We start from the raw sequence: 24,817 nt of genomic DNA on the forward strand, positions 1-24,817 counted from the left end.
GTAAGTAAAGTGTAAAGTCAAGAAATAACTTTCGGCATTCATTTTTTCTATGATATACAGAAAGTACGGTAAATCAATAACGCATTCCCAGCCCTAATAACTAAATACACATTTCAAGGTATGTTGCTGAGTTTATTTTATAACGAGCAATATTCTAATGTAGGTTGAGAATGAAGTCAGACAGGGAAAGACAAGGATATCATGTACTGACATTGAGTGACGGACCTGTCAGTCTAGGTCTCATTCTCTTGTGCAAATTCTGATTTAATACTTTTTCGCTATGTCTCGTGAAACTCTTGTGGTTTTATTTCTCAAATCAGTGGTACCTTTGGCAACAGGAACAATTCCTGTAAATTTTTTAGCACACAGTTGCTGAAGACAAACATTTAACTTAGCCTGGTTGTAAGTCGTTCGAGACATGGACAGTGCAACAGGTACCAGAGCTCCACAAAGACATTTTAGAGGTTAATATTAGTTAAATATTTGTTAAAAAATAAATCAGTATTTGCCAAACTGAAGGCAAATTACCTCTTAAGAACCCGCATTGGCGGTTAGCCACCAAGACTAGCCACTGGGACAAAACACAGGCAGTCTATCGGACAAACTAGCTTAGCTGCTACTTCCGCTATCTCACTGGAAGTTGCGCACATAATCTTTTCTACTGTAGTGCCCTCAGGAATAAGGTGGATTCATAGTAAATCCCAAGGAGAGCAACAAAATGCAGTCTGAGGTAAAATAGGAGTAGTGTAGTGAGTGTAGTTAAGCTCACAAAGTATATCCTTGGGATGTGTGCAGTTCGTTTACTAGTCAATTAAACGTTGTTGTCCTCGCGAGTCGGCACCAGAAATACTGGTTGGTTAAACTTATCATTAAGACACCCAGAGGACAATTGGAGAAGTTTGGAGAGCATGTGAGACTAACTAACATCTCTGATCTTAGTCCAATCAGATACTTATATTTAGAGTAAGTTGATTAAATGTGACTGAATTACTGAAGCCACAGCTGTAGCCTACTGAATCTGACACACCTTATTTTCAAGAGCTACCTGATCTATATACTGATGGTCCTGATTCAAAACCATTAAGCTTATAAGTTTAAATTACTGATCTGACATACATGAAAGAGTAACTGGAGATTGCAACTCCTGAAATTGGGGTGACATGATAGTTTGGAGAGAAGACATGTCCATTTAGGTTTGTACTGTAACAGAATGGGGGATCTTCCCTCACACAATCCTGTGGCACAGTGATCAGGCACAGTGATTAGCTGCACAGAGTGGGTTTTAGTTTGGCCTGCCATCGAGTTACTCACACAATTAACATAAGTTAGCGACAGATATGACCTGCTGCTGGGGATGTCTGTAATTTAAAACAGTGAAATTGACGGATAACAGTGGCTAAAAAAGAGAAGCTGCTACCTGAATGTTCAGTACACTGCTCTGCGCTAATGACAGAAAGAAGAGATAGAAGATTCTTTAGGGTCTGAGTTAAGTGAATCTTTGTATTTTTGTAACCTCTGTCTGAACTTAGAGTCATTCACCAGTGCGGACAGATAATTTTTCACATCACACACTATAATTTTCACGTGATATGAAGCTGAATGCTCACACTTTAGAGCTTTGGTAAGGGAGGACAGCTCTGCAACACCAGCTGGCTGAGGTAAACAAAACACAATACAGTGCAGTAAAAAAGGATTGGAATTTGATCGGATTTATTTTGGCCTATACTGATCCTTTAAAATATGTCTGGATCAGGGATATCTCTAAATCTAGGCAGTCATCATCCAATCTGATGTGCCTCAAGATTGATATTGTACAGCCTGACATGGATTGCAACAAAGATTTTATAATGTATATATTACATTTGTCAGGGATTATGTAAAAACAAAACAAAAACATTAATCACACACAAGGAGTGGGTATGTTTTGTACCACATTTAGCAACTAACTAATTTTCATTTGCAGTCCCTGGCGACTTTTTTTTTTTTTAAAGATATTTTTTTGTGCATTTTTGCCTTTAATGGACAGGACAGGTAAGTGTGAAGGGGGGGAGAGAGAGATGGGGGATGACATGCAGCAAAGGGCCACAGGCTGGATTCGAACCCGGGACGCTGCGGCAACAGCCTTGTACATGGGGTGCCTGCTCTACCCATTAAGTCACCGGCGCCCCGCTGGGGACCTTTTTAAAATGTAAGATAAGAACAAACACCTGCATGAAGGCAAATATTTACAATAACAAGCAAAACCTGTGTTTAAATCTTGATTGGCGCAAAAACTGTTTCTGTAAGACAGCCTCCCCTCTCTCTCCCTCCCTCTCTCTCTCTCTCTCTCTCTCTCTCTCTCTCTCTCTCTCTCTCTCTCTCTCTCGCTCTCTTTCTCTGTCTATGAGTTTTCCAGAGCACATAGATTATAAAATGGGGCATGTATGAGCCAAGCTCTATTTTTGTATCAGGATCAGCCATTTCCTGTTGTCACCTACAGGTGGTGAGGCTCTGAGATTTATGTGTAAGTCAGGGCAGCAGTGGACTTTGTCTGCCCTACAATCTGACCACTATATGTGTTTGCACATGAGTGACACATTCAAAGGGAAAATGACGAGTTATTCACAGGAAAACAACATAATTACCACCATTAAGCAGCAGTATATGCCAGAGGATAAGGAAATAGCTGGAAGGAAGTGACTTGTCACTCTGTCAGTCACCACGGCTCCTCTGAGAGTGACAGTGATGAACTTATTTATCGTAAATGAAAACATTCCTTGTCTGTGTCACGCACTCTCTCTGCACGCTTTTAAATGTAAAAGCAAGTATGAACATGCTGTCAGAGCACACAGATATGTATGAAGGGCCATATCATGCCACCTGCACTCTCGCCTACACCGGCAAATTAGCACATCAGATACACTATAGAGAACAATATGCGGTCATAAAATCAAACATGTATGATATTACACAGGAGGACAGCTGTTCTGTTGTGAAGCACCTATGCAAACTCATTCATGTAAGCGTGTGTGTGTGTGTGTGTGTGTGTGTGTGTGTGTGTGTGTGTGTGTGTGTGCGCGTGTTTGAGAGGAAATTCTCTGAAAGAGGTCAGTGTGGGATGCAGTACAGCTATTGACTGCTGCTGAGGAAATCCCTTCTTCTCTCTGTTCACACAGGCAAGGCACCAAAGTCTAATAATGCATGCTAATCAGAGCTTAATAAGAAGAACCAGCACACAGATGACCACTTAAGAGAAACAGCATATTTATAGAGTGGCACTGACATTTACATTTTACATTAGAGTCCAGCAAACTGTGCAGTAATAGCATTCTCTTATATTTTGATTTATTTATTTAAAGTATGTACACTGTAAAATATTCAACTGTACCTTTACAGTTAATTATTGTTCATTTTTACAGTAAATTGTTGTGAAATGATAGTTGTATACTGTGATCTCACTATATTTATGCCTGCATATTATTGTGCTTTAGCAGTATGCTCCTGTAAAATTACTACATTTAACTGTAACCTCACAATAAAAGGCCCATTACATTACTGTGATATAACAGTGCGTTCCTGTGAATTACTGAATTTAACTGTAACGTCACATTTTTGTATATTTGATTACTGTGATTTAGCAATATGCTCCTGTAGAATTACTGTATTTCACTGTAATCTCACAGTTTAACTCATAAATTATTGTGATTTAGCAGAATGCCTTTGTAAAATAACCATATTTAACTGTAACCTCAAAATTAAAGCCCATTACATTACTGATAACAGTACGTTCTTGTAAATGACTGAATTTAACTGTAACTTCACAGTTTATGAACATTTATCTCCATGATTTTCACAATTAAATTCTGAATTTGGTTAAATACCATAGTAAAAGCCTGTGAGGTATATAGTATACTACATGTACTGGTTGTCCCTTTGTTTGCAAAGGGACAACCAAGCAAGGACACAATGGAAATGAGTGTGAAAAAATGTACACATTCCCACTTCTTATGCTGTAGGTAAACTGCAGGTTGGGATATTAACATATACTGCTTTCTGAACCTGGTCATTGTTTTTTTGATAGCAACAGGTGTGTAACTATATTGGTTTTGTGCTGTTATCTTATACATAGTGGGGTAGTGGTAGCTGGTGAGGTGGGTGTACTACTAGGTAGATGGGTAGGGTATGAAGGAGGAAGTGGGTATGCTCTTCTTTACATTCCTGTGGCTTTTTGGTTGATAGATGGGTTTACTGAAAGTGTCCAGAAAAAGAGGTGGGTATACCCTCCACCATTCTTGAAACCCATTGGCTGTATTCGGTGTCTGACTTCCGGCAGAAGGCGATACAGCCTCTGGGCACAGACCCCCGATTTTTTGGCATTCCGGTTTGATTTGGGTGGAGGAGGTGAATTTCCGTTTATATGTAAGTAAATATGCTGAACCATTCAGAGTTTGCAGTGACGCCAATTGTGTTCCACCTCGTTAGTTCACCGCACTGAGCATTTAACCTGGCAACAACTGCAGCCGGCTCAAACATGATTGATCAATATCACGCGGACTACAAACAGCCTAGCACCGGAAACCAGGGCTCTTCCGCTCTTCTTCCGGAGGCAAGATCTCCGGGGCTTGCCTACAGACTCTACATTCACTGAATGTAGAGTCTGTATATAGAGACTAACCCTCCACTACACCACTGACTGGATAGATAGCAATAGCAGTCAGTAAATAGGCAAAATTTCCCATAATCACTGTATTATGTACCATGTAGCTATGGTTAAGGAACACTGATAGGCAATGTTAAGAGTGCTGTCCAGGGTGCTGACCAGACCACACACTCCTAAAATGATACCAACGCTGTGCGGGGTGCTGATCAAACTACCCAACTTGAAAGCTCCACTAGCTGCCAAGATCGGCTTGAGTGCTTCCTTTTTAAAATGTTTAATGTTTTGCATGATCTGAAGTGTTTTGACCATATTATCAAGCTAGAGCAATGTTACAAGCACTGTCCAAGGTACTGATTTGACAGCACACTGGGACAAGCACTATCCAGTGAGCACGCCAGTGTGCTCACGAGAATTGCAGCTTGTCGCTAAAAGCTGAAACTGACTGTCCACCAAGATAATGCCTGCTGCTGATATAGCAGCCTATCTCTTGATATTAAGTTCTATATTTTGTGTAGTAGTAAGTTTACCGAATACATATATTTTCAATTTATTCTTAATGAAGTCATGGCTTAATGCAGCCATTGGTTTAAACCCCTCTGACACTTACTAAGGAAAGAATCGAAATGATACTTTAGAGCTAATCATGTGTTTTGCCGAATGGACAAAATTAGACACAACAAATTGTTATACCAACACTCTATCATGGGTATTGCACTTTAAAGAGTTCACCTGTAACTGGTTTAATCTTACTGTAATGAATCAACCAGACAATTTTTGACCTGCAATCGATTGCATTTTAATCTTTGTCATCTCAGACAATCAGTGATTCAAAGTCTCATGCATTTCATGTATTAGTTGATTACTCACTGCATAGTTTGTTCACAGTCATTTTGTCAACATGCTTGTAAGCAGTCCGGCTTGATAAGCTTAAAAGCACCTGGCATGTTGGTAACATTTGGAATATATTTTAAAAGTGAGTGAAACTGGAAAAAATAGTGAAAGCGTAAAAGGTTATGGAGATCTAAAAGGTCAAAAAAGACTGATCTAAACAACAAAACATCAACAGCGTAACATGCATGCTTGCCATGTTCCCACCTGCCCTGCACCCAAAATCCATCGGCAGCTCCTGCACTCAACAGACCCCCGGGCCCAGGGCCCAGTTGTTTCAGAAGTAATCTGATCGAATTTCAGTCTAATTGGATCAAAACTTAAAAATGGGTCGTTCCAAAGAAATAAAAGGATTCTAAAGGATTCTGAAACTGATCCAATTTTGCTTTAAAAAAAAAAACAAGCACGAAAGTAAAATGGATTAGCTGATGCTTTGTCAAACAATAGTTTTACATTTACTCTCAATTCCTCCCTCACTGTCTTTCCAAAGTATTCTTACAGGTTGTCACCCTATCACACACCTCTCTATGAGTACATTAACATGGACATGAATAATGCATTTATAGGGCTTATCTCTATGATCATATCGAGGATATGGTGTTTAGCCTACATGAGCACAGAGAAATCGGGTTATTCATATTCCCTGTATACATAATGAATATTAATCCGGTTGCTGACACACACACACACACACACACACACACACACACACACACACACACACACACACACACACACTTGTACGTGTGTACGTACTAAGCTATTCCTGAAAGCAGCAATGCCACTCAACACTATCGTCCACACCAGTGTCAGCCTGTCACTGTCACTGTCACTGCCACTGCATAGGATAGGGAAGCCTCTTTCATTGCCGAAAGACAAAACTGTGCTCCTTTATCGTTCCAGACCTGAGACGCTTTTGCTGCCGCCATTGTATTTCTGTCACTTGGCTGAAGCCCCACCTGCGCAAATAGTCAGCAGCAATCAATAACTGGGTTGAGGTGTATACATGCAACAGTATCCTAGTTTCTTGCGAAGTAATCCAGCTAGCATATTCAGGTTTCAGGGCTTATCTTAGTTTCTGAAAAGGAGATGTGGTGTTTACATGCTCAAATCCATAAATGGGATACTCCAAAAACCAAACAGGTTATTCATGTCCATGTAAACACACCCAATGTCTTACCTTATTCTCTCAAACAATCATTCACACTTATACACATACATACACAACTACCTGTGCAACGTGTACATATATATATATATATATATATATATATATATATGTATATATATATACTGTTCATGAAGTATCGTTTTCTTTGTAACTTCCACACAAAAATGTGTTTTTACTTCTGATTATGTCCCCTAACATGTCCGACCTTGACTATACTGACTTGTGTCTATGCAAAGTTTATCTGTGTTTTCACATTCCTTTACTGAAGGGGGTGATGTCTGCGCACTTCCCTAAAACTGAGATTCAAACATACACCAGGCAAGCTAAAGTAAGTATGTCATTCATTTGAAAGCCAATCACTGTCTAATATAAAATCTCTGCACTATGCCAGCAAGTGGAAAGCGAAACCTACTGCAAGCAGTGGTGGTGGGCAGGATGGAGGCCAGATCCAGAACTTCTCAATGAGGGAGAAAGAGTTGATGTGCTTTCAGCCCCATTTTAGAGTTTCTATTTATTTTTTTATATTGAAAAATCATGTTTAATGAAATAATAATTAATTGATTAGTATATTTACATACTTCTGGGGGGGGGGGCATGCAGAGCAGGACATGAAAGTTTATATCTCAATCTGAACATTTACAGTAAAAAGACAAAACCAGAGCAATTATAATTGGGGTGTCACAGCAACATATTTTTTATAATATAGTTGAGATATGTGATCAAATGAAAATTAGCTTTTTTATTGTTGACATTACTGTGGGGCATACTTACAGAGGTATAGAGGTATCCTTCACTATTCATGGCAAGGTATAATCCTGTCTTTGCCCCCTGGATTGCCACAATCCGCAGTCCCACCGGAATTAAGTTGAACTGTGCTGAATTGGGGAATAAAGTAGGAAAGAAAGGGCACGACAAAGAGACAGAGAAAAAAGAGAAAGTCAGGGAAGATTGTGAAATCAAGCTACAAAACTGTGTAGCAACAGAATCTGCTTTTCTCTTTTCATTGTATTAGGCTGAGTGGCTGCAGTGTCACTGCTGCATGCTATATCTCTCTCAAACCAAAATGCTTCTTCAAGTTTATGTTTTTAAATAACACTAAGTCACCTTCACTTTGCTTTACACTGCCTCTAAAGCTGGATGATAATGGAGATGTTCTGCCATACCAAATGGAGCTTAGAGCAAAGACAGTGAAGTCCAGGAGAGGTAGATACATTATCCGGGCTGGTTAAACTAAACCTGTTAACAAAAGAGTCAGCTCATCAAGATATAATGTAAGCTGTTGAATAAATACAGTTTTCAGTTTTTAAAAACTGCCGTATTCAAACTGCAGTCTGAAAAAGGGCACATGTCTGAGTCTGGAAGGTCAAATAGGAAAATACAAAGAAATGATACTTGGAAGAGAACACTCATAGTTTCTGATCTGAAAACCACAACTAGATTGCTAAAGGTCAGAATGAACATTCGGAGGCAGGCTGTCACTTAGAAGCACTTTAAACTCAGACAGCTGCTTTGTGTGGTTTGTGAACTTCAGACGTTGTTACAAATCGAATCAGAATCAGTATCTGGGATTTGAAACACAATATAAATGGCTTGTAAGGATGAACACATATGCTAAGCATGTCTGCATGTGAGCAAGGACACGTTAAATGACCACAGTTTGGCAGTATGATGTGATGGGGCTTCCTATTAAAAGACAAACATGACCATACAAATTGGAACAAATTTGACAGATGAGCTGACAGGATCCTAACTTCTGCCTCGACTCCTCAGCCACAGGGCCCATATAGCAAAGTGTGACACCTACTGTGGTTCTATTTAGCTCAGGGTGTAAAGTAGAGTATTAACTTTGCCAAAGCTTGAGATTTGCCTCCTAATAAGGGTATCAGCTGTTCCGTATTTCAGCTCTATGAAGGTGAAAAACTGCATGGGCCAGATGCATAAAACTGCGTACATACAATGACAGAAATGTGCATATGCATTTTTTGTCAGATTTATAAAGCCACACGTACCCCAGGTTCTATTTCATAAATCTCAATCATTGTGAAGCAGGGCGCACATGCACAAGCCTCATTTCCAGTACCACAGTTCACCAAAATGGATGTAGAAACAACCTTAAACACCATTTGCATATTGATAGCTGTGCCTGCCTCACCACTCATTAGATCTGTCAATGAGAGATACGGCAGGGCAGAATTGCAATTTCACTGATCCTGTTGCATCGGCGAGGTCTTCCAATGTTCCCAGATCAGCTGTCATTATGCACAGCTGTGGATAGTTGTGGCATCCGCACCACTAATTCATCACGTTTCTGCAAACCATCACCGCGGTAAAGTCTCACTCATTATGATTATTAAACATCATAAGGATGATCAATGAAACATTCATAGCACTCACATTGAAACTGACTTAAAGAAGTGCAGCACAATTCAGGATCAAATGAAACGATCATTAACAGGGAGATTATGACTCCTATGTAAATAAGACGGATGGTAAATCATAAATAATTTAGAATGAGGTTCATAAATGCGCCTGTGATTGACACACAGAACGCTGTGAAGACTGATAAGTGAAAGTGGCAAAAAAGTCACTCAAATCTGAAGAAGGTGTGAGGTACGCACATTCTCACCGTACATACTTGCTTTATAAATACCAGTTAATGTATAGAAAAAGGCATACACATGTTTTTTGTGTATATGCATAGTTTATACATCTGGCCTCTGCATTTAGCACAGTATGGCTTCTACCCAGTTCTTCTAACTGGTGCTGGAGACTTGACTGTGACTGATTTGTTTGAAATTACACAACACGACTACAAGCAAAGACATGTAGGCTATCAACAGAAACACACACACTCACAAAATGAGCTGCTTTCATCCCTTGTGCTGTCCATGGTGCCATCAGGCTGCATCTGCAGGTAGTATCCATGTTGGCTGTATAGCCGAGTAACAATGCCTTTTAGCTGTGGCTCTGCAAGGGAACACAGAAAACAACATCGTATTAGTCAGGTGCTACTGCCAGAGGTCGAGGACAGAAATGACATTCTCTGATTTACAAAACCTGGAAAAGGAAAGGGTTAGTCAAATATGTCTGTGCTTGAAGACACCAACCACAGAGGCTTTACTGTGTGCAACATCAAAGTTAGAACATGGTTTATGTGTAATATCTAAAAGCTTAATTGGATGGATTGCATTGAAAGTTTTAACAGACATTTGTGGTTTTCAGATGACAAATCCTAATAAATTTGCTGATCCACTGACGTTTTGTCCAGTGCCATGATCAAGTCAAATTGAATATTTTTCAATACTAGATACAAAGCTAATATCTTTACCAATACCAACACCCCCAAAGTTAACAAGCACACGTTAGCATGCTAACACACTAAACTAAGATGGTGACAATGTTAAACGTGCTGCCTTATAGAGTCGCTAACAGGGCTTTATATTCACATCATACCATCATGCAAAGTCAAACTGGTCGATTACATACAAGACCTGGGAACTACAGTGTCAGTGTAAGGTGTGGTTATATTTAATATTCCTCTGCTCTTTTTTTTCAGTACAGAAATAACAAAAGCATTTAAAAAAAATCAAAGTCACATGAAAGGCCTGTTAGGCATCAGTGAGAGGTCTTAAGGGAGTTTTACTAAGAGGGAAGATGCCTGGCAGAACAGATGATGATTGATCCCTGTTATCTTTAAAATAGACCTATCCGACCTTCAAATACTTCACAATACTACAAGAAAAATAAAGAAGAATAAAGCCATGTTTTATGGAAAGGCTGATCTATAGTTGTGCGTAGGCTCTACTCAAAGCTGTAGCATACACAAGTGGCCTACACCTTTGTGAGCATTTCTACTCCTGCGGTGGTGTGCCTGTGTCACTCTGCAATTACACCTCCAAAACACTAAACGGTGGTGGGATTTGTATGCCACCGTGTTGACTTTCTGTGAAGTGCAGAGAGTTTGATTGATTCAAAACACACAGCTTTACAGTGACAGCATTTAACAAAAATACAAAAAATGTCTCCATTATAACTCACAAGGTTCACAAATACAACATGCTAACGTTATAAGTATAAACATAGGATATTTTACAGTGAATAAATTAACCAGGCAGCTAACGGACTTTTACTTCATATAAAGCTGGAAACAACCACAACATTCAACAAGGTAAGGTTTCAAAATTTGACTCCATTCGACTTTGCTCTGCTCATATGAAGCGGGGCTAAATTACACACAAGACTTAAAATGCTTCATTGTCTTTGTAATTTAATTGTTTCTTATCGGTGAAGTAAAAGTAAACAGAAGTTTCATTTCCACTGAGGGAAATGGTTTTCAGTTAAGGAAAATAAACAGAAGGTCTGCGTCACCGAGATGTGTAGTTACATTTCTTGACAGGTGTAGGTCAGGCTACAGCGTATGCATTTATGCATAGTCTATGCCATAGGTACGTCGTATGTCGATTCAACACAGAAGTATAAACACAGTATTAGACGTTTTATTACAGTATTAGATTTCTCTGTAGAGCATGGAAATGTAAAAAAAACAAAAAAAAAATCAGAACAAGAGTTCAGTATTCAATTACAATTTCTTAGTTTTTAGTGAATTGGCCAAGGTACATTTCTGGTCTAATTCACCTAACACTGGGGATGCATAACATTCTGTAGCAGCTAGTAATTCAATGAATAAAATGCATCTATAACTTAAGCTTAAGCATCAGTCCACTGGCTTGCTACCAGTGGTATTTTTAGCAAGAGGCTGGGGCCATCAGAGGATGAAGTCAAGTGAGAGAGTTAGTCTGTCTCCCGCTAAATAAAAGATATATAATCAAGGGGGCTGGGTGGTGGAGGAGAGGGTGGAGGGCGAATAGAGAGATTGAATGTTTCATGAGTGGAGTCCCTGCAGCCTACTTTGCGTTCATTTAAGAAACAGACAGAATCTTTGCAGCAGCTCTCAGACATCACTAGAGCCCCCACCCCCCAACCCCTCCCCCTCAATTACACGAGGCACTCTCTGCGTTATAGAAATCTAAGTTGTCTCCTGCTCTCAGGACCTCGCTGCCTCGGCCAGGAGGCTACTCCATCCTGCAGGTCTCCTGACTCTGTTTAAAGCTCAGTCATTTAGTCTGAACTGACCAGTCTCCTCCAATGCAGCTTTAATACGGGAGATGAAACATGGATGAAGGAGCAGTTCATAACAGAGCCTCAGGAGAACTGAGGCACCTCTGGGAGTTCCCCCTCTGCTAAACTTCGCCCATGCCCTCACACACACTCCCCAGAGAGGGGCCTAGGGCACTGCGCAATCTGCCTGTCTTCTTCAGACTGGCACAGGGAGCAGGAGAGTGGCAGAGGATACAGGGATGAGATCTGTAGGACTATTTCCCAAAGGACGTGTGCCAGGGTTGAGGCATCAGTGAAACTGTGACCTACTCCCATTGTTACATGCAAGCATCTGCAGCAGTCCCCATCCTCTCTCTTTCAAAGCTGCTTGTCAAAACATTTCAGTATCTCTACTCCTGCACTTTCTTCTTCTTTCTCCCCTTTTTACATTCTGTGTCCTTTGAGTTATGTACGCTTTCATCCCACCTAATAACATCATACATCATCCAATCAGAGCAGGGACGCTGTTCATTACTTGTCCCCACAGATGCAAAACAGAGAGATGAGAGAGAGAGAGAGAAAGAAAGGGAGATGGGAGGATCAGGGAGGAGAGAAGTGAGCAGTGGGATGGCAGGGGAACAGAATGAATGAGATGACACTGTCATTTCAGTCATTTCATTAAGAGTGACGGCTGTATGTGAGCGAGAAAAAAACACACATTTAGGCACAACTTCAATAGACAGCTTGTGCAATATGGCTGCAATCAAAACTCCCATGCCTGGTGTCAGGGGCACTAAAACTAATGTTTCAGTTAGCAGAGCTGGCTCCAACTTTGGAATCCTCGTCCCAAAGCACAATAAATTCTGATCCAGTGTAATGAAAGCTCCCAGCAAAAACTATAACGGTTGTATTTTACTGCAGCTGCATGATAGATTCATAGATGATAACACAAAAACAGCTCCCGTGGACACTCACCACCTTATTACCATACAAATATTGCAACATTAGACTATTAGGCCCAAAGTCATATTTTAAAACTGTTGTGCTCTAGAAGTCAGTGTGCCTTTATTCTGTTATTGTGGGAATTTGAAACTAAAGGGAAAGCTATGAAAGTAGCTCAGTGGCCCATGAAGCCAAAAAAGCTCTATTTCCGCGGTATGAAATCATTGATCGGCACTGCTTCCACATAGAGCAGGCATGCCAGAGACTTACAACCGCCAAGCCAGCCAATTTCTTGTAGGCATCTCTTTCCTAATGTTTCCTAATGAAAGTCTACTGGAAATAGTCTTTTGGAACCCAATGGCATTACATGACCGACCCCAAAACTTGCAGTTGGCCACTATGAAAATTGTCTTAAAAGCCCGGCATACTTCCTGGGGGCCTGGTGGTGATGCCAGGATCTGGAGCGAGCTGTGGGCCCAGGAGAAGGAAGTTCTCTGTTTAGTATGCAGATTATACGTATACTAATTTATTATATATTATATTCTACCTTCATATCAACATACACACATATAGAACCAATAGCACATTTACAAGTAATCTTTAGCTTTCTTTACTTTAATTTCTTAAAACATGTACAAGAGAAGATTAATGATATCCCAACCATTCTACTGTGTCTGATTTAATAATAATAATTAAAAAAAAATCTTGGTTTTTATTATAAGGGGCCAGGTCCACAGGATTATGATTTTATGTCAGAAATACCTGGAAGACCTATTAGTAGATACAGCAAACATACGTCCACACTGTTAACAGTATAGAGTATGAGAGACTGAGAGCATGCAACTAAGAGTAGTAGTCGTAAATATACTACTACTTGCTCTGAGAAAAACAAGGGAGGCTGAACTTCCCCTAAAATTTCATAGAAGAAATGGTCAAATATGCACTATTGAATTTACATTAAAATAAGAATTTACATTGCATTAAATGTGCGCTAGGATGCGTTTGAACATCATGACTATGATGTTCAAACCTCAGCTGTTTATCACCAGTTTTCATACGCAACCTCCCTGTCATACATTCTCGTGTCAGCACGGTGGATGCGGCGCCTCCAAGCATTCAGGGCAGGGCTGAGCAGGTTTTTTTTCATGCAGCAAAGCGAGATGGTCATTGGATAAATGCGACAAAATCGTCACTTCCAGGGAGACTCAGCTTCCCTGGGACCTAATGGAGCGGTAGGCGGGAGAGGACGCTGGGTGTATGCATGATGATTGGAGGAACTGTCTAAAAGGCTGAACCCCTTTGTGATTGACAGCGCTTTGGAAATACACACCAGCACCGGCGAGTGGAGTCTTCGGACAGAGTGCCGTCTGGAGTTCCTTATTTCCATAAGCGATATAGCTCATTTTCACCGTTTGTACAGTACAGTTCAGGTGTTTAAACCCATCTGAAAATCTTTGAGGTGTGTTTTGCTGTGGTTCTATGGCATGAGTGTGGTTGAAAAACGGCTTCAATTAAATGTTCCTTTTATAAGTTACTGCCTCGCTACAATATGACAGATTTTATGATGTAAACTTAAAGTGAGCTTCCCCTGTTTGAAAGAGCAGCAGCCGCCACTGGCACTACTGTTAGTAAGCAAGTATTTTACAGTGTCAACCAGTAACAGTGTTAGAGGCAAGTTTACACACTCCCTGACACTCATTCATATCTCTTTAACTCTGTCTCTCTCCACCACTGCTGCATCTGCTGAAGCCTCTCCAAGCTGATATTAAGGCAGCACTTTAAACAGCTCTAAATCACAGTCTCTGTTGGTGATGGTGGAGACTCGAGGGGGACTGAAGTCTCTGTTACTACTTTCATTTTTAGCCAATTAGAAAGGCGCTTTGAATTGATTGAGTTAAACAAAAACTGTTACCTGCCTGTGTAGACATAAAAACATCAGTTACATAACTGACTTATTAATTCTGTGTGACTGCCAGATGTTATATCTTGGCATTAAAATGGGTGGGGGTAGGAGGTGAATGTGGCAGTGCCTCATAGTTTGGGGGCAGAGTGTCCCAGGGCACATTACAGAATTTACACCGATTTTTGGGGTCTAGAAGACAGAAATTTTGTATTTTCTCAGGAAGATGGATAGTTACCTTTGTTGCAATGAACACTATAAAAGGGGTCCAGGATTAGTGCCAAGTTACCCTTTACAATTATTATTTTTTCCTTTCATGTATGTTTGCATCTACTGTGAACTTGTAAAGCTTTTTGCTTGCTATTGGCTCTGATATTTGAGTGCAGCAACAAGGCTTTTAACAACATGCAAATGAACAAAACTGTGCATAACTGATTCGACTCAGTGTCATCAAATAGCAGAGATGCACTACATCCCCATGCGTATTCTGCCAACTGCTTCCCTCTCACTGTCCTGACAGCATCTGTGTCTGCATAATGTGCACACACACAGACACACACACTTGTTCTGCCATTGAGACTATGATTGATACAGCTTACCATGCTTCCCTTAGATTCATCACAAATTGTAAAGCCTTGACTCACTACTGTGAGCTTTACTCCTGGTATACTATATATACAAGGCAATTCTCAGGCCTCTCCCAACCTGTCTGTTTCACAGAAGAGTGCTTAACAGTGCTCTTTGTGGTCACAGGACTTTTTTTTTTAAGTTGTTAGCACATGTTCATACTGACAGTGGTAAAGAGCCTTTTAGGTATTTCTCACCATCAGACTGGAATACATTGCAGAATTTTTTTTTTTAAATCTCTATGATCTGATTTCTATTTTTTTTTAAATCTGTTTTGAAATACCTGGAGTCAGTATCGTTGGGGTGTCAGTGTGTATCTAAATATTTTCTGCTCCTTCACAAAATGTACAGGTTTTACTCATTTTGACAATATTAAATGTAAAATCATCAAAAATGTTTTGTGGCTCTTGGCACAGCTTTTTTTACGCCTACGTGCCAGTGATAGCCGTTGCCAGAGGCATTATTTTTTCGTGTTGTCCTTCCGTCCATTTGTCCGTCTGTCCATCTGTCAGTCCGATCCATTCTCCTAATGGTTCATGATATCTCAAGAACGCCCTTGGGAATTTCTTCAAATTTGGCATAAACATCGTTAGACTCAAGGACGAACTGATTAGATTTTTGTGGCCAAAGGTCAAGGTCACTGTGACCTCGTCCATCTCATTCTCCTGAACATGATATCTCAAGAACACCTTGAGTGAATTTCTTCAAATTTGTCACAAACATCCACTTGGACTCAACAATAAACTGATTATATTTTTGTGGCCAAAGGTCAAAGGTCACTGTCACCTCATGTTTGTCTTTTTCTCAAGGTAAGCAATATCACAGGAGGGCCATGAGGGAATTTCTTCAGATTTGGTGCAAACATTCACTTGAACTCAAGGATAAATTTATTAGGGTTTGGTGGTCAGAGGTCAAGGTCACTGTGACCTCAGATAACATGTTTTTGGCCCAAACTAAAGAATTTATATGCAAATTCTGACCAAATTTGTACATAGATATCTAACAGAATAGAATGATGACGTGATGACATTTTAGAACCAAAATGTCAAAGGTCAACTTCACTGTGACATCATAATGTTCTGCAAAAACATTTTTTTCTGCCATTATTCAACACCATAACTCAGAAACACAAGGGGGGACATTTGATGCTGAACATCCATAGCCTGTTTGTAGTATTTTGAACTGTCAAGGCTACATATAAGTCTGGACATGAATGTAAACTGTAACTGCAGCTTTATTGGCTCGTGGAGGCATACAACAACAAGGTGGCAATTCTAATTTTTACCTTTCAATCTGCAGCAGGAGATAAGCTAAAAGATTACTTAAGGAATTTAATATTGAACTTCAATAAAGTTAGGCAATTTGCAGATTTGAAAAGATAAGATCGAAGCAGCAGGAGCTAGGAAACGAGAGATCTCCCAGTGCAACTGGATTGCATCATTCATGGGACCTCCCCTGCCTCCTGATACTGCCACAACTTCAGTTTGCAGTATCAAGCCCAAGCTGACCTCATCAAGGTTATTTTTTTTAAAAACTTCAGGGAGCTCCCTCCAGAGCCACAGAAGACATTATACAAGTGTTTTCCCAGTCTGAGTAGACCTCCTTGTGAGGGCTAAACTCAACTTCATGTGAAAAATCGCTGGAGTGCCCCTTTAAATTTAACAGTTTGTGTCCAAGCCACATAAGAGTGAGCACACATTAGCAGGCAAGCCAACTTTTTTCCTCTTCATAAGCCTTGGGGAAGTACACTGACAGATAGTGACACACTCTGACAGCAGTCTACCTCTGGTTGGATTAGCAAAGCACACAGAGTTGTTTACATGAGCAAAAAGCCTGTGTTTGTATCACGAGGATGCGTAGTGTGCACATGTACTCTCTACTGCTCCACAGGGGTAAACAGTGAAGTTGATAACTCGGAGAGCTACTGACTCAAAGGTCATGTTTGGAGATTTTGGTATGTTAGGGCATACTTGTATTCAAACAGTAAGGGTATATTTTATATGGCAGGGTGCCAAAAGCATTCCTGGTTTTATAAGACCATAATCCAAACAAATCTAATGTTTGAAGTAAAGCATCTTATAATGCAGTGGTGGAAAGTACCTTCGTACATTTACTTAAGTACTGCACTTAAAAGTTCTCTATGTGACATCCAGAGCATTAATATAGCAGCAAACCACTATTTGCTATTTAAAGATATAGTGGAGTAATGAGGTACTGAGCATGAAGTCATGCTACGTCCGTGTGTGTTGTAATCTGAGGTTCTCTGTAGTTTGTTTTGTTAAGGAGGTCCAGACACATATGCATGTTAGTGCATGTTAGTGCACGTGTGTATCCCACTGGGAAGCTCTTCACACTGCTCCCGTAAAACTGTTACTCCTGATAGTGAGACAGCGTTGTCACAAAAGCATAGTGCCCATCCTCAGGTTCCCCCCTGGTTAACACCATTGGCTCTGTCAGTGCTGTTGCTGTTGTTTAGCAGCGTCTATGGAGTTAGCACCATTAGCTGCTACCTGCTGGCTCAGCAACCTCCATATTGAGAACCGTGTCCAGCTCCTTTTTAAAGGACTAGTGTGTAGGACTCTGTGGCATCTAGTGGTAAGGTTGCAGATTGCAACCAACTTAACTACAATAGCCAATCAGGCAATGCACGCCCTTTTTCGGCTTCCATATGAGATCACCTAGATTAAGAAGCCGTAGATTACATAGATTTTGCAGAAACCGGAGTTGCAGACAGCAGTATGAATGACTAGTCAGCCGCTGCCAACACTAGCTCAGTAGTCAGTAGCCTATCGAAAATAAACAATTGAGCAGCAGGAACTTCAGCTAGTCCCATCTTCATAAAAGGCAAGCCTTCTGGCACACTTTTAATTCTACAATTTCCTGGGAAAGAAGGAGCTGACATAATTCATTCAACATACAGAAACACTACTCTGGCTAGCATCATGCACAGTCATCCAGAGTTGAAAGAAGTGAAACATGTTCACAACAGCTGAGCCAACAGCTGAGCAACGCACTGCACCATTTTAACAAACTCTCAGCCAATTCTGAAGGGGCAAAAAAAAAAAAAAAAAAAACCTAGATCCTTCGCCTGCTTCATTTCCAAAGACATGCGCCCCTGCAACGCAGTCGACAATGAAGGCTGTAGGTTTGTTATCCAGACAATTGAGTCAAAGTATGTCAAACCATCCCGTCATTTACTAACTGAGAGAACGATACATAGGCTTTACCAAGAGACAAAGGTAAAGGTCAGGGAAGCCTTGGCCAAAGCCACCAGAATAGCTCTTACCTGTGATCTGTGGACCTCAAGATCAACTCAGTCAAACCTACGCTAACACTTCTAATTTTATTTCTGTAACTGGAAGCATTTTTGTTTTTTGTAAAACCTAAACTTGTTATTCTTACAGTTACGGAGAATTGAGAAATACTAAAAAGTTATGGAAGTGTAGCATTATTAAATGCTACCTATTCTCTAAGGTCTGCCTTTGCGTTTACATTATTGCAATCAGTTGATAATATATTTTTAAATGTATAAACCCCCTAGTCTTATCCATAAACCCCCTGATCTTATCCAGACTCTACTCTGGATTCATGCCAGAATTTGTTGCACCGTCTTTCTTGGCGCACAGCAAACTACATTAGATTCGGAAATTAGCACCCCTATCTACTGAATTGATTGATTGAATCAATTTTTAATTTGAATTGTGACCCCAAAAATTGAAATGGAATCCAATCGAGTCATGAGATACTGAAAGATTCACACTCCTACTCCCAAACTGGAGCTGGAGTCCCTTGTCACTTTTCAGATACAAGTTGTTAGCAGTCAATTAGTACCACCTTTTAACTGATCCAACTGTTGAAAGTACACAGAAAAACTCGAAGATAAGTGAAAAGTCCAAAAAATTAATTCAAATTCATGTACCAGAATTCCTAGGTCAGGAGCTAGTAGCCTAACCTACTGAACTGTATCTAAAGTATTTAAAACTAGCTCCGACTCAACCAGGTACAGTAAAATGCTACTTACACATTGTTGCATCAGTATTACCAATAATAATTCCAATAATAACAATAATTCCAATAATACCATATGTAATAATATATATTTATTTGTGATAGTTAAAATATATTTAGCTGGCAGTACTTTGGTACTTTTACATAAATAAGATTTTGAATGCAGGTCTTTTAGTTAAGTAAAGGTAAGAGTATTTTTACATGAATGTATTGGTACTTTCGCTTAAGTAATGGACCTGAATATTTCCACCACTGTTATAATGCACCAACAAGTAGTCCCACGCAGTGTTGAGCTGGGTTGCAACTTAATTACTGTCCTAATTGAGTAATCTAGAGACCATTTTCTCGATTAATGCAACATGACACATTCAGATTGTTTGTTTTATCTGACCTAGAGATGCTCAAATTACCATCAGGACATGGAAGCAGATTGTTTTTTGCTTGATAAATGACTGAAACAGTTTAATTGTTATATGAATAGTTGCAGGTTTTCTGTTGAACTGTGATTAATCAACTCATTTCAGCTCTCGTGCATGTCTTATATTAAATACTCCACAGAATCCTGGTGATTTGATGTGTATGTGACACAAAAATGTGAGCATGAAGTCCCCCTGAGGATTTGAAACTAAGCCATAGTTCAGACAAGCTTTTTTTTCCCTTAAAAATAAAAAATGCATCCAAGGACTGATGACCAAACATTGAGTAGGTTGACATTAAAAGTGTGGCGGAAAATTAAACTTGTTGTCTCGAGGGTGGAGGATGGGATGTTTAACTTCAACTCAGATGAACAGGCTTAGATTCCCAACTTCTGCAAAGTTTTCTCCTATGAGCAAACAGAGTATTACATTTTGATTATGACCATACAGCAAATGGATCTACACAAAAACTGCTCTCTTGAGCCAACTGAGACTGCTCATAATGATGATTAATTTTACCATATGTATCCTATCTGCTGTGAGGTGCATCCCTGTTCTGTAGTTAAAAGAACAGCAGGGACTACACATTATCTTTCAGGGTGAGCACACCTACATCTGCCCTGCAGAACTTTTCCTAGTTATGCCAGAAACACAACCTGCAGCCTCGACAGTCCTGGGTATTTCCCGTGGAGAGGAGGTGTGTGACTACATTCATCACTCCTGGGACACGTGTGGGCTTGAGTGACAGAAAACATTCGCTGATCCAGGTCAGTGGAGTGTGGGTCAAAGAGAGCTCCCTGTCTGTTTATGTACATCAGCGGACAGGTGTTGTCAGCGCACCCGACAACATGTTGACTCATCAGCAGGCCCATTTCCAACTGACCTCTCCGCACATGAGCGAAAATATGACTTGCAGTTGACAAGCGGAAAAGCAGAGCATGCCTTAAGGGATGTGGCTTTAAAAGATAACTGTATATGCACTCTAAGTTAAATTTTACTCTGCCAGTGCTTAAAAATGCTTGCATTATCACATTTTATTGCAGGCAACGTTTCTGTTACTGTTAATCTAATTCTATATAATTACATAAGTGACACGACGTACATCTTAAAGTGAAATTCACTTAGTTTAAACATAAATTTAATGGATTTCCCAGTTGACTGAGATGTTTTCTTGTGGTTCTATTATGTTGGGAGAGAAAGATTTAATGTACAACTTTCAGACAGAGGTAAACAGATTATTAAGTTGTACAAGTTTTGTAAAAGCAGGAGAGATTATAGCCATAATAGCATTTTGTTTATTAAATTGGGTTCGCCTCTAATCCCAGCAGTAACCCGTCTACACAGGGATGCCCCTCATCAATTTACATTCAGCACTGATAATCATTTTAAAAATCACCTGGGGGAGACTGGAGCCTGGTGTTACAGTACAACCATTCACACAGCAATTATGTGTGTGTCTGTATAAATGAGGTCAATGCACATAAGAACCCAAGGTAATCACTTCATGCATCGCGGCTGCCATCAAGGACACTTAAACCCTCCGCAGCAATGTAATTGCTCTGAAAAATAAGCAGTGGTTGTGGTTTATCGCTAATCAGCGTGGTGTATAGCTCGGTGTTGGTTATCATTACACTAATGTATTTATCTGGCTTGATTTGAGCTCAGTATGTCGCTTGTTGATCTCCCTCTCGCCGAGCTCCTCTTGATAAGGTTGGAGGTAATTACTAGGGCCTGCATGACTGAGCAGCCAAGGGCATTTCTTCTTCTGCTCTGACCGCACCAAACAACAGGGGTTTTCCTTGGCTTATATTTTCAGGACTCCCTGACACTCCCCTCCCTTATCATCGTGCTCTCTTTCTATAGCTCTCACTCTTTGTGTATGCATGCATGCATACAGTACATTTGTGATTGCATAAAAGCACGTGTGCTGCATATATGCAAGAAAGAGGGAGTCTGTCTCTTGTGTAGTGTTTGATTCTGCTTCTAATAAAAGGAGAACATGGTTCTTCCTTTTTTTTTCATTTCTAAACTGGGCCATGAGCTACGGTGCTGCTAGTACTGTAATTATCAACCTTGTGGGAAGATAGAGGGGGAGAGAAGGAGAGGAGCAAGGCAGGAATCAAGTCGTGAAAGCTAGTTAACATCACGGAAGCGAGACTGAGGAATGGTCTATGTTTGTCCAGAAATAAAAGAGGGAAGGACAGCGAGAGCAAGAGAAAAGGGCAGTGATGGGAAGGGATACCAGGATACAAAGTGTGACGCAGAAATGAGGGGTAGAGAGTGGAGATGGGGGAAGACAGGTTGAAAAAGGATGTTGTAGAGGCGGAAGAAGAGGGATAGCTGGACCAGGGCGAGGTTAAAAGAAGGAATAGGAATGAATGAGGTGTATCACATCACCCGTAGCTCCAACAATAGCCTCTTGATTTAAATTCAAGGCTCCATAAATCATTTCATGTGACAGTGGCAGCAGTTCACATAAGTGAGACGCAGTTATTGCTGCTTATTAATGGTGCTGACAAGAGCATGTCAAACACGAGCAAGAGCATATAGGACTCACGCTGCTTCCCTGACACACATTCAGTATTCACATATGTGCCTCATTAGCATTATGACAGGTACATATCAGCAAGAGCTAACAACATGCTTAACACAAGGGACTCAGTGCTGCATACTGCAGCCTCACAGCTTAATCAATAACATTATAGCACCAAATTTGATTTCTTCAGATTAAAATATCCAAGAGCAAGACCACTGAACCTAACAGCTACCCAACACAACACACCTCACCTATCCTTTTCCCCCCCATGGACCTTCCAGCAAGGACACAAATAAACACTTTAATATATGCAGAACAAACAAACAAACATTCCTCTGCACTCCCACAGGCGTCCAGACCTCTGTCAGATCGTGTGATGATCACACGAGTAAACAAACAACTAAGCTAAACAGCACAGTGACGGACAACAAAGGATTCAGAATTTGAACTTGCATTGATTTGCTTGCTGAAACACTTTGATATAGTTCTTACATGGTGCGCTTTTTTTCCCACGCAGAAGAAGAAAACAATGAGTAGAGACGCTGAGGAGCAGTTCTACATGGGAGGAAAGAATCCATTGTAGATTTCAGCAAAACTCTGTCTGAGATTAAGTTTAGCTGACACAGTTTTTGATACTCTCATAAATAGGCATGAAGAAATGACTGTACAGGACACATATGCAAACATGGATGCCAGTGAGCAAAGCACAATATAGATGTTGTATCAAACACAACAGGTTTACAGAATTTTTTCATGCAACATGATGTTTGGGTAGCATTGATATTTTCAAAATCATGCACCGAGCTTTATACAGAGCTACATTCCACAGTCTGTTCTCCAACAGATTAGTCACCGTCCCTTCCTGTTTTCTGAATCAGGAGTGAATGGTGTATCCTTTGGGGCAGCGGAGGGATGCACCCGGCACTGAAAGTTAGGTCAGCGGTGTGCAAGCTGGTCTGGTGCCAGTCTCGAGTACTCTCTTTGCTCCGTTCTGTCGACCTGTTACTGTAAGTGGGGCTCTGCTATTGATCTAATGATTCTGATCTCTAAAGGTCATCACATGTAAAAGTGAAAGAAGATCTATATTAGCTGCAGTTTCTCATTGTTGTTTGTCCCACAACTGAACTGCATTTTTCCAGGCTTACCAGTGAGCACTTACACATGTGCATGAGTATGGCACTAACTCCATTCAAGCAAAGATTGAAACAGAATTATTTAGCGGATTGTATTGTTTTCTTTGATTTGAATTGTGTAATACCTGGCCACAGGCTTTAAATGAAAAGGGGGCAGTATTTCACCTCCAAGCCAAATACTAACAGCAGGTCAAGAATACCTACAATTTGCTAAAACTCTGAGATCCGGTCAAAATACACTTATTTTGTGATTTTCATGTGTGGCAGTTTGTAAACACCCACCAACGCTTCCTTTTCTTTGGTACGGTTTGTGTTGTCTTTAATTGCACTGTTTGTGCTTCGTGTGTCTTTCAGCTTTACGACAGTCTTTGTCTAAAAACAAATGATTTGGGATAAAGTGTTATGGACTTCTAATTATCATGCTCTGGACATATTTTGGCTTTGGCCAAGGCCTGGATTGAGACTGCAAGCTAGCCTGGCCTAGCTACCTTAGCTTGGCTGTTGTCAATTAAGGAAGAGGAAATTGAGGATGTAAAAAGATCTCTTAAGTTTGTTAGGAGAGATCCCAGGTATCTGAAACTAACAAAAATGATTTAACTATACTAGACACAACTTCTTTGTCCTCTCTTATTGGACTGAGGGTAGACGGGTTGCAACAGTGACTCACTATTGCCCCCAGTGGTACAAGACGTATTACAATACAGGACGGGCTGGGGCTAGCTGGTTCGCACGCTCATTTCAGTAGATATCTGCAACATAATATACAGATATCTTTGACATAACAGCCAATTTTGCCATTGTTTAGCAATTAAATGGCCATTATCAGTGGTGATAAGCATGGTAGATATCAACCCGTCCTCACTCCAAAGTCGTCGAAAACCAGCTCTTGGTCAGTGACGTCTGTTGATACACACTGATGAAAAAAGCTGTCCTTTCATGTAGTGCTGCACGATTAATCTAATCGCAATCGCAATCGCGATGTCAGGCTGTGCGATTACATAACCGCATAAAAGGCTGCGATTTGCGATTTAATGTAGGCTAAATAAATGTTAACGTGTGTGCCTGTGAACGTGACTGCCTCTCCTGTAGTGTGTGGAGTTTGTTGACATCACACCCACAAACCATCCTGGTGCGTGCAGCCAGCGTGCAGCAGTGACCAACACAGACGCTGAAGAAGAGTATGAGCACGACCATGAACAGGCTGAGTTGGTGGTGAAAAAAACGCAACGTCTATTACATGGTGATAATTTGGATTCAGGTATGGCGACGTTGAACAGAAAGACGTGCTGTGTAAGTGTAAAAGTTAAAGTCGCCATGTCCCACGGCAACACAACCAATCTATATCAGCACTTGAGACGGGACGTGGCGACTTTAACTTTTAAACTTTTACACAGCACGTCTTTCTGTCCAATGTCGCCGTACCTGAAAGACGTGCTGTGTAAAAGTTTAAAAGTTAAAGT

The 24,817-nt window shown here is 40.5% G+C and overlaps 1 protein-coding gene across 5 annotated transcripts in view; it reads right to left on the reverse strand.

The window, feature by feature from the left end:
* fgf11b (fibroblast growth factor 11b) overlaps positions 1-24,817 on the reverse strand; it is a 48,450-nt gene that overhangs the window by 11,550 nt on the left and 12,083 nt on the right. For 2 of the 5 annotated variants that reach the window (XM_050040464.1, XM_050040463.1), the window contains exons 3-5: positions 22,476-22,498; positions 9,555-9,665; positions 7,470-7,573 (exon numbers count right to left, since the gene is read on the reverse strand). In XM_050040464.1, coding sequence (XP_049896421.1) covers positions 7,470-7,573; positions 9,555-9,665; positions 22,476-22,498 — 238 coding nt within the window. Of the gene's footprint in view, positions 1-7,469; positions 7,574-9,554; positions 9,666-11,432; positions 11,449-18,535; positions 18,543-22,475; positions 22,499-24,817 lie in introns of those variants that run through there. The other 3 variants (XM_050040467.1, XM_050040466.1, XM_050040465.1) reach the window with 3 other exon arrangements.

Source organism: Epinephelus moara, chromosome 3 (genome assembly GCF_006386435.1).
Source record: "Epinephelus moara isolate mb chromosome 3, YSFRI_EMoa_1.0, whole genome shotgun sequence".
Lineage (NCBI taxonomy): Eukaryota > Metazoa > Chordata > Actinopteri > Perciformes > Serranidae > Epinephelus > Epinephelus moara.